Source organism: Protomyctophum parallelum (assembly GCF_964188405.1).
Source record: "Protomyctophum parallelum genome assembly, chromosome: 10".
In the NCBI taxonomy this organism is placed as follows: Eukaryota; Metazoa; Chordata; class Actinopteri; order Myctophiformes; family Myctophidae; genus Protomyctophum; species Protomyctophum parallelum.
In genome coordinates this window covers 21,066,498-21,081,494 of record NC_139704.1, presented here as the reverse complement: position 1 = coordinate 21,081,494, position 14,997 = coordinate 21,066,498, and the positions used below count along the sequence as shown (strand labels likewise).

Sequence of the window (14,997 nt, the reverse complement as noted above, 5' to 3'; positions counted from 1 at the left end):
CTCGGACACAGCCACACACCCTTTTAGCGTTTAAAAAAATATCGCAGAATCAATGGATCCTGGACGGCTTGATCTAGGTTTAAAATAATTAATATATTCTTATAAACCTTTATTGGAAAAATGAATGGCCGGTTTTTCAGTGGGTCCGTAAAAAAACACACCCATTGCTATGTTCTATACCTGATGCATGGCAGCCAGTGAGCATCTGCCTTTTAAATGTCATCCTGCCAAGTAGAGCAAAATCACTACCAAATGGTCAAGTTTTGCTTAAGTTTATTGACAATGCACCACATCAGAATGCCCAACATGGCTGCACCAAATCTTTAACACCTTGGCAGCATTTGTCAAATAGTGACGTTAGTGCAGGAAAGGGAATAATTATCTTGCATGCCTCGCTGCTTTATTTACATCGAGACAAACAGTCAAGCTAATCAAGCGATATGAAACAAATTGGTCTGGAAGAACATATGGAAAATGGTTAGCTTTATATATCTTGTTAGAATCCCACTAACAGTATTTAAATTGAATGTAAGGCTTCGGTGACGCATGACAGTTATAGACTTACAGTACTGTGCGCACCCGACCCCATTAATACAACTGTTATGTTATCAATAGAAATGAAAACGGCACCAAGGCAGAGCACAGCGTGAAGGTGGAAAAGACAACATGAACTATTTTATACAAGGAACAAAAACATTTATTTTAAGCACTTTGTTTTCCTTTTCGTAAGCAGTATCAAAACATGTTTTGTCATTTTTCCACATGTGGCGTGTTAGTGGATCATGGCTCGTTGCCGTTGACACACTTGGGCTGTTCCGTCCTGCTCATCCTCTGCATTTCGACCTGTTTGGCCCTCGTCCAAGCTTCCAGTGAAAGACTGCTCTGTCCCAGGCTGAGAGACAGCAACCTGAGGATGATGGTAGCAGGAGTTAAAGGGGTCGATTATGCAAGTGGAACAATATTACATATAATATTACAGTTTTATGAGCTGGGGGCGTGTGGTATGTCATATTGCAATTTTGGGCATGTTAAGAAGCGCTTTTGACACCCCGCGGAGTGCGCAAAACGGCCTTGAATTAGTCATGGGTGTGTTTAAGGCGTGTTTGAGACGTACCCAATCAACATGTCCGTACTATTCTATTTACCAGTCAGCTGATGTCACATACGGAATGCGCACTTTGGGGATCATGGTATTACATTTCTTCAGGCTGGCACCATAGAAGACATGACATGACTTTGTCACATTTGGGTTAATTATTCTTATTGCACTGCATGCTATCACATTTATGCCTCAAAAGAACAGACCCACCTATACCTTTCAGATCGGAATGGAACTGCGAGTAGATAGCAGCATATTGGCAATCCATGCGTAATGTTCCCAGAATCGTCTAACCCCCGAACATGCAAGTTCGTTTGATGTTGTTTAATTCGATAACGATAGAACCATGTACCATACAGCGAATGAAAGCAAGATTCCTAAGGAATATGGAGATTTTTACATTTAATAAAACGGTTGAGAAATGAGAGAACCATGAGTGTTTATAGGCTAATATCAACGTTTTTTTATGAAAGACAAACGGGCTGTGAACTTGAAGAGCTCAATCACCATCCCGACACGGAAGAAATATAGCCTAGTGCATGCATGTATATGCACTGTTGCACTTGCACACAGTAGCCTACACACGCTCTTTATTTGTTTCTATTGAAAAACACCAGTAAAATAACGTTTATTTTATTTCATTCAAGTCACGACGAAGGAATGAGTTGAATGCGTGCTGTGTAATGCTGTGGCCCCGATGGTATGGTCTTTGCTGAGTTTGCTCGTAGCATTTTATTGAAGAAGACTTGAATCGGGTGTGATACAGCATATGAAAGCAAACTTCCCACGGATTATGGAGATGTTTTTATTTATTTTTAAGGTTGAGAAATGAAAGAATTATGGCCGTTTCTAATCTCAACATAAAAAATAAAAGACGCAAAACGATAGATCTAAAGTAAATAGTAAATAGGTCTATAAAAATAAGCGCATATAACAGGGGTCTGTAACCTATTTTAAATGAAGTGCCATGATAGTGAGTCTGCCATATCCAGATACATTTTTAATGACACATTAAAATAATGTTAAATATGTTCTTGCACATTGTTATAATGATCATTATATATATCCCCCTGCAGTCAGAGTTCATAGTTTTAATGAATGAATGTGATGCATTGTGAGCTGGTATAGATCTGCTATTTTCAAAAGTAATCTTGGAATTATTTTATTTAATTTTTGGATTAGCCGTCCTTAGTTGGGCAAATGCATTCATCTGGGGATCCTTGACATGGGAATGTGCTGTGTGAGGATCACTGGTTTAAACAACATTAGGAGAAAAGCCCAAATAACCACTTTAGAAACAAGAAAAGCAACCACAAAATAGTACAACTACCAATATTTACAAGCAACTTTACAGAAAAAGAAGCCGCTTATAATAAACAGACATGGCAACACTCTACCAGCCTCCCAGAGCCGCTCAAGTGTAAAATCAAACAGTGCTTGTTGCGTTTATGAGGTGGTCAGACCCACGTCTAATCGTTATGCGCTGAGTGTCTTTAGGTCAAGGGGCTTAATAGCAAATTGCGCAAAGCGAAAATAATTAACATAATGGACACTCCCACAATGCTAAAATATTCAGGAACGCCGTATGCCATAATGTGTCTGCGTTCAACACGGGCCGAGTGCGTTCAACACGGGCCGATATGCCTTTCATAATACGAATGTGCGCAGAGCGAGGCCAATTTATGTATTACCATAGGTAAAACGCACCTTCAAAATCTAGGCCAAAGCCTCATTAAGACCTGCTGAGACCAGGCAGATTCTACAGTCTTAAAAAGGTCTTCTAAATTTTCTGAAAAACCTATATTTCAGTGGTCAAAGACCCCCAGAATTATATGTAATTGGTTGCAGACCTCAATCTCAAAATGTTGTTTCATTGACACACCAGAAACAAAGATTTTAGTTAAAAGCGTTCACTGGGAAAGAATATATATTCAAAGATTTGCGCCACATTTTCACTTAAACAAAGCAGATCTACAAGCTTGTAGCGCGGCACTCGGTGCTGCGCTACGAGCTTGTAGATCTGTTATTTTTCAATCGCTGAAGTTTAAACGAATGGTTAAAGTGGTTAAACGCTAAAGCGACAGATGCGCTCCCGTCCTTAATGGGTCAATGCCTCATTTATACTTCCGTCTCACGACAGTCACGTGCTGAAAATAGCTAACAACCCCTTGTAGATCTATTTTTGTAGATCTATTTTTGGTTGCATGTGTCATTCATGCTCATTTCCTCATGTGAATGAGGATTTTAGGATAGGCAAAGAATCTACCACGGCAATGTCACAAAACCCTACGTAGTTCCATGAGACAGCAGCCCAAATATTCTTAACTGAGTGTCAACCATTTTATTCTTTGTTATTTGGCTGTATTCTTTTTGTAATATCGTCAAATTTGATCCACAGATCAAGTTGATTATCAAAGATATGCCATAATGAGGTGGAAAGTGTAAAGCACAGCGCACCTTGCTACCACAAGCAACCTATGGAGGTCTTCAGCAGAAACACTCTGGGGATCGTCCTTCCGCATGTCTACGAAGTCGTCCTCAACTGCCTGGAAACATATGGAACTAATTAGTTCAAGTGCAGAATGATGACTGAAGGCAAGAATTAAAGCATGGTCTCTCGCCCCCCCCCCCCTACCCCCCCCCCCCCCTCCCACACCCAGATGGTAATTTCCAGGTTAGTTCTCCCTTTTCTATGTGAATACTGCTATCAACTACTAGACCATACATGGGCAACTGGCAGCCCGGGGGCCACATGCGGCCCCCACCTTCACTTAATGTGGCTTAAAATCGGAATACTGATATATTATTGATTTCAGCTTAGATATAATTGATTTAGTATTAATGTTCATAAAGTTAACATAAGTATATAAATGCATTTGAAATTTGATAAAAATTTAATTTTCAGGATGCTAATTCAAAAGTAGCTCAAATTAGCCGATCTACAAGCTCAAAACACGTCACATTGCGATGCGTTTTGAGCTTGTAGATCAGCTATTTGTGCTACTTTTGTGTGACACAGAATGACAAAGTTGGGCATTCATTTACAAAAAAAAGTTAAAATACAGAGATAAGAGGTTCAGACCCGGTAATGAAGCTCTCCTATACATCCCACCTTTGTGACCTCATCAGAGATACTGTAGTCCGCGGCTCGGGCCACCGTCAGATACAGTCGGAAGTTGTTGAGCCGCGACGGCGTCAGCATTTGCACGGCGGAGGCCAAATACTCCTCCAGGTTGCCTGGGCTGACCTGGGGCTGCATGTGAACCTGACAGTCTGACTGTGTGAGATCAAAGGAAAAACTAAATATACATGTATATACGTATATTTCTTCAAGACAAGAGGAGGAGGAAAAAAAAACTATTTTACCCCCAAACACATGCATTACTGAGCTCTCCCCTGGTTGGCAGAGGGAGAGTAGCGCCCAGGATTACAATTTAGGCAATTGGCACCGGGTGAAAACAATGTTACAAAATTGTAGGATAAATATTTCAATAAAGAAATATAGATATATTTTGCCATTATCATGCCCCAAAAACAGGAATTATGTGGTCAACGAAAGTTTTGTCTCATTACTATATTTTTCTGGACACTGGTCCTCTTTGGCTGTTTTTGTGATCCGCCGACTTCTCTAGTGCCAACAAAAAAAAGACCATGTACTTCTGACCTGTACTCTGCAGCCTGTGTGTTTATGTCACACTGCAGCCAAATAGATGGCCTAGTCTGACGCCTCTCCCAGGATTGTTCCTGTGTGGCGCAGCTGCCGCCATGGCAACTTGTTAGACCAACAACACAGGAATAGCAACACGGGTGCATTCCACGGGCTGCTCGCAACACAGTGCCACCCGGGCGTCTAAAGCCAGAGCGCTAGGTGGAGGAGCCTGCTGGGGACCAATGACTGTCTAGATGCCAGCATGACGTGGAGTGGAAAACAACCCCCCCCCCCCCCCCAGCACGTGTCTGTCTCCCGGGAGGCTGACAGAAAAGCCTATACACCCCCGATAGTCCCTGAGTAGAGTGTATTGCAGCCCAAACAATGGAGCCGGCACCCATTTTTGGGGTCGCTGACCCATTTTTGTGGGTCTTAAGAAAATATCCCTTGTTCAATTCTTTTTAGCATTATTTAGATTAAAGAAAGAATAAATATCAAAGACAAATCTTTTGACATTTTCAAAAACAATTGAAACATTTGTCAGAAAATAAATAAATAAAAGCTGTTATTTTCACTATTAAATAGGTGCTTAAGTGGTTCATTCATAATCATTTTTTGTACGTTTGGGTCCCAGGGAGAACCACTTTTCAACATATCGTCATATAAGTGGTCGTCACTGTTCATGATAAAATACCATGTCTGTGTCTCATAAGACAGTTGGGCAGATTTCTTTTTTTAATGAAGATTTAAAAAAATATAGAAGTGTAGCGCCCAGTATTACATTAGATGATTGACACTGGGGCGAAAAAAGGGTTGCAAAATCGTGGGATAAAAAATATAGAAATATAAAAATAAAAAGATGGCTTCCATTATCGTATTGCAACTTTTCAGGAATAGAAAGCCTGCAGTTTCTTAGCTTGGATTCCCCATTGATGATGTCACTGGTGGATGGGTTTCTGAACTACACACAGACAGTAGGAAAACAATGTGGCATTTTATCATGAACATTAGTGAGGACCTATATGAAAATTGGGTTGAAAAGTAGTGAAGTGGTCCCTTAAGGGTCTCAAGCTAAAACATTTGGGAAGCACTGTCGCTAGAGCACATTGCTTTTGGTCCCCGGCAGTCTGTAACTCACCGGCAGCAGCGAGCGGGCCTCTGACGCGATGAGCACGTTAATATTGCAGGGGAATTCCATCTGGTGGTAGTTGAAGTCATAATCAACCTTCTGCCATGAGATCAGGTTGCCAAGGGCAGTGATGTTCTGCACACCTACAGCACAAAAAACAAACCATCGTCTCTCAAGACTCACATTGCTGTATGACAGTACCGGACTTAACAGCGTTCATAAATATTAAAAGAACACTAAGTAGACTAGTTACACAGTACATACATAAAGTCTTTGGTGTGATTATTAGTCAGTGACACGCGTCTCAATGTCCTCCTCTAGTGGTCAACCCATTTAGACCCGAGAACAGATTATACTAATGTCTTCTAAGTCAGTCAGACAGTTTTCAGAAAAACCTATGTTTCTGTATCAGTGGTTTTCACCTCAAACATTATATGTAATTGGCCATCCTGAAAATATGTTGTCCCAGGGACACCCCCAGAAGCAAACATTTTAGTTAAAAACGTTTGCTGTGAAAGTGTATTTATGCAAAGATTTGCGCAATGATTTTTCAAAAATGGCTAAATGTTTCAATAGCTAAAGTATAACATAATGCTTAAAACACCAAAAGGGGTTCCCCCTCCTGAATGGGTTAATTCCGACAGGCCTCACCTGCTGTGTCCAGCTGTCCCTGCTCTAGTTGGGTCTCGTCTAAGAAGAGGGAGGTATTCCAGGCCAGCTGCAGGACCCCGCTCACCAGTCGGTTGGCAGTATAGTCCTTCTTAGGCACCATCCGCAAGCGGTTCATGTTCTGGAGGCTCATGCACAGGCGGTACGACTGGCAGAGGGGTTAGAAATCTTTAAACCCCATTTACCAAATGTGATGAAAGGGGGGCCACCATGTGTTATTGCATACCGACCCATGAAACTAATTTGTTCAAAAACAGGATATAAATAATGGTAATCGTAGCGATAGTTAACTCACACAAGGCACCAGGTTTTGGAGGGCTTGGTACAACTGTTCAGTGTACGAGTTGGGAGTAGGACAGCCACTGAGGTTCAATGCGAATTTTCCAAGTGGCAGAACATCTCGCCTGGCGTACCTGCAAGTGGACAAAAATTAACAACACGATAAATCGGTAGCAAAATGTACACCTTGGCTATTTTTGTTTTAGTAAAAGTTACCATTCCAAAAATAAACTGAAGTGAAACCGAAACAGTGCTCGGGTGGCACAGTGGTAAAGTCCCTGCCTACCACCACGGAGGTTGTGCGTACGAATCCACCGTGGTACATCCGGCTTTGTCACCTTGTCGGGCGGCTATGCAAACACAATAGGCCATAGTCACACGGCAGCCATGTTTACATTGAAAAAGCAGCGTCGTGAGACAGACACCTCCTTCGTTTCTGGGGCGTCTGCATGGAGCTAAATAATCGACTAAAAGTCGAATGATGTTTTATTTAGGCCGACCAGCTGAAGAAATCATTTGAGGAAGATGCTGCTAAACTTGTATTCTATTGCTAGTTTGATCACGTCAAATACTCTTTCATCTTAAAATAACAAAAAATATCCAAATATCTGCCAAATATCTGCATATCTACAAGCTCACAACACGTTGCGCTGCGACGTGTTGTGAGCTTGTAGATCAGATATTTTCAGTGCACAGCATGCTTTCAAGATACGCTGGGCTTCTTCTGGGAATCCAAATGACTGAAATCAGTCATGGGACTGAGAACTTTAATCCATGCGTACTCAAGTGAGGGCAAGCTTCCACGTTGGTGCCAAAGTCACGTGATCAGGGGCTGGGGCGGCACCTGTCAGCAGGGAGTGTTTAGTGGCTGGGGCGGGAGGAGTAGGACGAAGGCTCGCCCTGAAAGTAGGAAAGACTTTTAGCCTACACAGTGGAGATGAGGTGCAGGAGGAGGTACTCGGCCGCCAGTGTGTCTCCCAGGAGCAAGTGAGTGAGGTAATTCAACAGCTCCGTCCTCACAGAGGCCATGTTACTCAGGGTCGAAGATACAACTGGAGATGACAAAGAGGGATGAAGAGTTAACCCATTTAGACCTGTGGATGATTCTACAAATGCCTTCTAAATCTTGACAGTTTTCTGAAAAACCCAAGTTTCTATGTCAGTGGTTCTCAAACATTTTCATGTCAAGGACCCCCAAAAATATATGTAATTGGCCGCCGAACCGCATCTGAAAATATGTTGTTCCAGGAACCTCCCAGATGCAAAGATTTGAGTTAAAAGCGTTTGCTCTGAAAGAATATATATTGAAAGATTTGCACTACATTTTCACATTAAAAAACTACAAGCTCGTAGCGCAGCACTTGGTCCTGCGCTATGAGCTTGTAGATCTGCTATTTTTCAATAGCTCAAGCATAACATAATGCTTAAAACACCAAAAAGGGATTCCCGCCCAAAATGGACAAATGGACATATTGAGCCTATGACACATAGTACGGCAGCTCCCTATAAGTCAGTTGTTCATTCAGATATAGCCAAATAGCAATACTGATAGTTAGGAACCAAATGTACACAGATTTGCAGCTTTGACAGTGTACAAATGGAGCTGTACACTGTCAGAGGGTCTGTGTGGCTGGGGGTCCTTGAAATAAAAGTTTGGTAGAACTGTCTTACAGGCACGGTTGTCCTCCAAAGCAGCAGGGGGCAGCAAAGGGTTGTTGTGGGGCAGGGGTTTGGCATACAGCATGTGAAGGCGAGGCACTAACGATGCAGGTGGGCAGTGAACCCTCTGCTCCTCTGCCGTCTCCATGCACTCTGCAGGCTCCAGGAGGGACGATGAGGCATCTCTGTGCAGCGTGGACGCATACGGAACAATGAGCCACATAAAAAGACTAAGCAGAATCAAATGACACATTGAGACTTATTTCACAAAGGGGCTTTACTTCTCGTCCGCCAGTGCGCTGAGGGCAGGACTGACCGACAGGATCCCGTAGACCTCTAGAGTGTCGTTCACTTTGAAGCTGTCCCACCCTTCGTACACCTGTAAACAGAGGAGCCATCTTTTAAACTGCTATGGTCCTTCCTACGTCCAGCTTTTGGTGTGTGTGTGTAAACAACAAACTTTGTCCTAACACAAACATTACATGCCATTGACAATGGACAATGAGTGTTTGTGTAAACGCAGACGAAGGTGAGGACGCAAATTATGACTGGCCGGAATGAGATGACGTATGATGATAAGAGTGCCCCTCAATTCACACGGGTGTAATTTTTTTTATTTTTATCAACAGTGCAAGGGGTGAAAGGTGGGGGGTGGGGGTCTGAAGAGGTGATGCCTCAGACAATAGGCCCTGCGGTAAGCCCCGCCCGCTCGCTCAGCTGCCTCGATACCGTTGTTAAGCAGGACAAACATCAGCGAACCTCCATTGAGGACCATGTTATGTCGGCGTTTTTCCGAAGAGGAATAGAAGCATTCATATCAACAACATTCATACTATAATAACGCCATGGTGAAACGTTTCTGTTGGGCGTCCTGCAACAGTGCTTAATAAGTACCCAGAACGTTTGGGGCATTTCTTTTTATTCCTTTCCCGTGGGTGCGCACAATGTTTACATTCTAGAGGAGGAAGCGGCGGTGGCGTCACTCGTTCACCCTCCCTGCTACTATCATACTAGTATTAACGTCAACCTTTACTAAACAATGGTTAAATCAATCGTCTAATAAACAACAAACAACTTACCATGGAGCAAATGGTGTGCTTTGTAACTTTCTAGTTGCTTGTGTTGGACGGCAGCCACATAACTGTCTTCAACCACAGGCTCCAGTCACGTCCCCTCCCACTGCGGTTCAGAAAAGAAAGAACGCTGCTTACCCCCTTCTGCATGCAAAAAGTGAAGGTCCGCTAATGGTCTAAACTATTTTCTTTGCCGTTCCTAAATTCAAAATAGTTTAGACCATTAGCGGACCTTCACTTTTTGGATACAATGTGCAGAAAATGGTAAGCAGCGTTCTTTTTCTGAACCGCAGTGGGAGGGAACGTGACTGGAGGCTGGAGACCAACACAAGCAACTGAGCGTGGAGATTAGAAAGTTACAAAGCACACCATTTGCTCCAAGGTAAGTTGTTAGTTGTTTATTAGACGATTGATTTAAACATTGTTTAGTAAAAGTTGACGTTAATAGTATGATTTAGTAGCAGGGAGGGTGAATGAGTGACCGCCGCGTCCTCCACCTCCAGAACGTAAACATTGACATGTGCATGATGTGCGCACCCACGGGGAAAGGAATAAAAAGAAATGCCCCAAACGTTCTGGGTACTTATTAAGCACTGTTGCAGGACGCCCAACAGCAACGTTTCACCATGGCGTTATTATAGTATAAATGTTGTTGATATGAATGCTTCTATTCCTCTTCGGAAAAACGCCGACATAACACGGTCCTCAATGGAGGTTTGCTGATGTTTGTCCTGCTTAACAACGGTATCAAGGCAGCTGAGCGAGCGGGCGGGGCTTACCGCAGGGCCTATTGGGATTGATCGATTTCTTGACTCTAGTTGACCTGTAGAGTGTTTCAGGGGAATGCTCAGTATGTTAGCTGATTTAAGTGAGTGGGAAGGGTTGTGGAGCTGGATCATGTCCTGAAGGTATGGGGGCTGCAATGCAATGCCTTTGGTTGCCTTGTAGACCAACAGCAATGTTTGTGTACAAGCTACAGTTCAAACTGATGAGGGAAGGTGCCTCAAACCACCAGCAGGGGATGATATATATTACCTTGACAAGGCAAGACGGGCCCTTCTCTCCTGGCAGGGGGAAGTTGAGGTCCAGATGGGAGGCAGACGTGGTCTGGCTCGAGGGAGCCTCTGTCTCCTGGCGCTTACAGTCGCCGTTGCCATGTGGCTCTGTGGGGTTATGACTCTGAGGACCTGCAGAGCCAAGGACAGAGTGTGCTGGCATTTTACAAAGAGACTGAGCTATATACATTAGACACGAAGGAGACGGTTTTACACACATTGAAAAAAGATCTCTTCACAGGAGGAGCCACACAAAAGGAAAGGTCAGCTGAAATAATGAAGAACAGTTTTACCAAGTCTGTTGTTACAATGGTACAACGATGGAAGGCTCGTCTGAGGCCGAGAGTTGTCACAAAGTGAGGAGTGGACAATACTTCATATATATTTTTTATCTTTATGATACAAAGAGCTCATACCGTTATGTGGGTCCCTCTGTTTCTGGGGCTGTGTGTCCATGTCATCATCCTCCTCGTAGCTGCGTTTCTGTCTGCTGGGGACATAGGAGGTGGAGGGGACCACTCTCGCTTGGCTGGGGCAGGCATAACCGTGTGACAGAGTTAAGGAAAACTATGGACTAGCTAGCTATCAAACAAATAAACTAAAGATGGTCAAAAGAATACTTCAAAATCCATGTTCTCTCGTTCATGTGTGAGCAACACATGCACCATCAACAGATAGCCATGTGAGGCCTGCCTGCTACAAATAAGGATATCTCTTTCACCCAGGGGTTCTCTCCAGGAATAGGGACACAGTAGAATGTCTGCCGCTCTGAGGTCACAATGTCTTTGGAATTGAAATCCACCTGTACATAGAGTAAACTATGAGGGAGTATACTCTTTCAAACAGTTAATCCAAAAATGAAAATTCTGTCATTGTCTCTTTTCCTTGTCTGCATAACAAGTTGACCAGCAAAGCATCATATAATTGGACAACCGACCATACAATTAAAATGTATTAAATAAAATTACATACTGCCTTTGCAGCATAAACAAAGTCTTCTGAAGCCACACAATTGTGCGTTCACAATGACTCATTTGAGTCATTTTGGAGAAAGATTGAAGGACAACTTTAGGTTTTTTTTTCAACCAAGGTTCATGTTTTAGGTTGTTATTGGAGAAAGTAAAAGATGAGTGTTCGTTTTTCATTTGCTGCTTTCTTTCGTTTTATAGCGATTTATTTTTGTATTATTTACTATAGTCCTACTAGACCCCAGGAAATTACATCTGGCCACAAAAGATCACAGTATCTACTGACTGAAGGGGGGTACTATAGGGGGATGCTATACTGTGTTGTATGGCTCAACATGTCAGTTTTTCACCCCCTGCACATTCAGTAGAATCTGTGATCTTTTGTGGCCAGATGTAATTTCATGGGGTCTAGTAGGACTATAGTAAACAAATAAATAAATCGCTATACAATTGTGTAAAGAAATACATATTTAGCCCCATGTTCGAATGCCCCCGCCCCCTGTAAAAAATGGCTAAAAAGAAAGAAAGCAGCAAATGAAAAAAAAAAACTCACATCTTTTACTTTCTCTAATAACAACCTAAAACATGAACCTTGGTTGAAAAAAACTAAAGTTGTCCTTTAAGTTTGTAAAATTCCTTATTTCAACTGACATGAGGGTGAACAGTATAGCTCATGAGAAGAGAACATACTGTAATATATAAAATTACTTACGCCACATTCTGTGACATCTTTGTATTTGCCACATCTCAAACCCTGGAAATTGACAGAAAGTAACATCAAACACTGACAGAACCCATATCACCAAATGTAGAAAACACCACACACTAGAAACTGTAGGACAGGACACAGACCGGCTAGAATGTCTGTGATCATTCATATACTTCTTAAATTCTGTATCACAGCCATAGATCCCTTACCCGTTCCTGGTAGAAATGAAAGATGCGCAGCATAAATGTAATAAATGCTCCGTTTGTACTCACCCATTAAATAATTCCAAAGACGTGGAGTGAAATATGGTCCTCTAGTTTCATATCCATGTGAAAGTTCTGGCACAAAACATGAATTTAGTCAATTATCTCCACTTTTTCACGAGCTGCACCCGGACTCTCTCTCTCCGGGCGAGAGGCCTGGAATGATCGATGGTCTGATTTTACAAACACTTCCTATTGATTACCGCAGACGTAATCACCAATTGACCAGGGAAACACAAAAGTTTGGGTCACACAATTGGCAGGTGGTGTGATTAATTACCCAGCACCTATCGCAATGCACCTGCCAATTGTGTGTCCCAAACATTTGTGCTTCCCTGGTCAATTGGTGATAACGTTTGTGGTGATCAGAGGAAGTTTTGATAAAGGAAGTCCAGCTGTCATTCCGGGCCCCTTTGCCCGGAGAGAAAGAGTTGGTGCAGCTCATGAAAAAGTGGAGATAATTGACTAAATACACGTTTTGTGCCAGAACTTTCACATGGATATGAAACTAGAGGACCATATTTCACTCCACGTCATTGGAATTATTTAATGGGTGAGTACAAACGAAGCATTTATCACATTTATGCCACGCATCTTTCATTTCTACCAGGACGGGTGCAAGGGATCTATGGCTCCTGTATGTGGAATACTGTGTGGAATAACATTGGAGACATTCTAGGGCTAGGGCTGGACAGAGAGAAGACCATTCCATTTTTGCACAGACGAAAATGAAAGCCTGGTACTGATCAGGCTAACCATTCCATGATCATAATGCTAATTAAATGTACAAACTAAACGGATTAAGCGACTGCTTACTCTGGCATTTGTTGATGGGTCAACAGTCTCATATGCTCCCATGTAGAACTCTGGATCAAACATGTCTTGTATTAAACAACGGAACTTCACCAGGCTGTTGGGTTTCAAGTAGTGTAGGGGAACATCATTCAAAGATGGAACCTGGAAGTTTTCGGATACACCATATGAATTAAAAGCCAAGTCAAATATTATTAGTAGTATTACTATTTTATATGCAGATCATATATTTGATCAAAAGCAATAAATTAAAACAAACATTAAGATGGCGACAAGAGAATGCTGGACTGTCAAGTTTCAGTCCACTATCAAGTTATCAACGATGATTTTGTTGTGAGTATTACCAGGGTGCGAGCATCCTTTTCTTTGAGCTTCGCTTTGAAGAACTCCACTACTTGAACCTCCCATCCAGAGCTTGGATTGCTCTGAGAAGCAGCTGCAATTGGGGAAACACACGACACGAGTTTGTGTCCCACTGTTCCCACACAGTCAGACAGTGAGTAGACCCTGCAGTGTTTCATTTATTCAGTTGTAACTCTGAGACTGAGAGGGTAGCCTGGAAACACACCGGGGTCCATATTGGGTTAAATGACTCTATCTCGGTACATGTGATGGAGCATGGTGTTATAGCAGCATAGCTAACATTAGCCTCGCGAGTCGCTACGTCCACATGAACGAGATAGCTGTCACACAAACAAAGTCCTGTTTGGGTCTGTTTCTTACCAAACATCTCTTCGACAACGCACAAAGCGTTGTTTATCCAGTCGTGGGTGGAAGCCATCATGGAATGGACGCTTCTGGAATGAATAGAATACAAATGTAGTTGATCTAATATCAAAGTAGTAGTAACAGTTTGTTGACTCTGACTACTACTTTCTTCTTCTTCCACGAGACAGAATGCTCTCTGGTCTGAGCTCTGAGGGCGGGAAACTTGCGTCACCGGTAGCAGGATGTAGTAGTGTTTTGGACACTGGAATCAATTGAATTTGCAGGTTGCAGATCCGGTCTAAGGATGAAGCGGATACGGAAACGGTATGTGCGTACCGTACGTGTGCGTTCAAATGACCGGATACAGTTAGCGGGTTCTAGACCGGATCAAGCTGTTTCATTTAGAAAAGAAAACAGGCTTTCCCATAGTGCAGTGGTTTTCAACCAGTGGCCCGGGGACCATCAGTGGACAGTGGTCCTTGATGTTCCAGCTGGTCCCCAGCTAAATGATGGAAAGTTGGTAACCAAATGGACCCTTATTAGATATGTAACTCTTGAGAGCGTAAAATGAAACCAACGCTCTCAAGAGCTACATTATTGTTAAACATGCATTACTTATTAGAAAATGCAGAACTTAAGAATTGTTATGGAATGTGTCAAGACAACGATAATAACACATTATTCTTTAGTTTGCGCAGTGACACTTAATTGGTTGTGAAAACCAACCTAAAAGCTATTTCCGTGCTCGGACAGACCATAGACGGGACAGACCCAGCCAGCCAGGGACCCTGCAGGGACCCAGGGACTCTGCAGGGACCCAGGGACAGTAGTCAGCCACGCCTTCAGGTGGCGCTATTATCGAATGAACTGACATACAAAACAAGGACCGCTGCGCCGAAATAGCGGATCAACAAATGCTCTGCA

General features: G+C 42.7%; 1 protein-coding gene and 1 long non-coding RNA gene across 2 annotated transcripts; one reads left to right on the top strand and one right to left on the bottom strand.

Moving 5' to 3' along the window:
- Nucleotides 1–235: 235 nt before the first annotated feature.
- mcmbp (minichromosome maintenance complex binding protein) lies at nt 236–14,245 on the bottom strand. The gene is made up of 16 exons (XM_083774682.1): nt 14,089–14,245; nt 13,710–13,801; nt 13,369–13,509; nt 12,293–12,334; nt 11,325–11,414; nt 11,029–11,158; nt 10,593–10,744; nt 8,766–8,863; nt 8,497–8,669; nt 7,754–7,877; nt 6,842–6,959; nt 6,529–6,694; nt 5,887–6,020; nt 4,212–4,376; nt 3,557–3,645; nt 236–907 (listed from the first exon to the last, which is right to left on the bottom strand). Exons 1-16 carry the CDS (start codon nt 14,147–14,149, stop codon nt 781–783), a joined length of 1,902 nt encoding a protein of 633 aa, XP_083630808.1. The 5' UTR covers nt 14,150–14,245; the 3' UTR covers nt 236–780.
- LOC310865533 lies at nt 813–3,627 on the top strand. Its single transcript, XR_014569830.1, has 3 exons — nt 813–928; nt 2,820–2,874; nt 3,498–3,627. It is a non-coding gene; the product is annotated as an uncharacterized lncRNA (long non-coding RNA).
- Nucleotides 14,246–14,997: the final 752 nt, after the last annotated feature.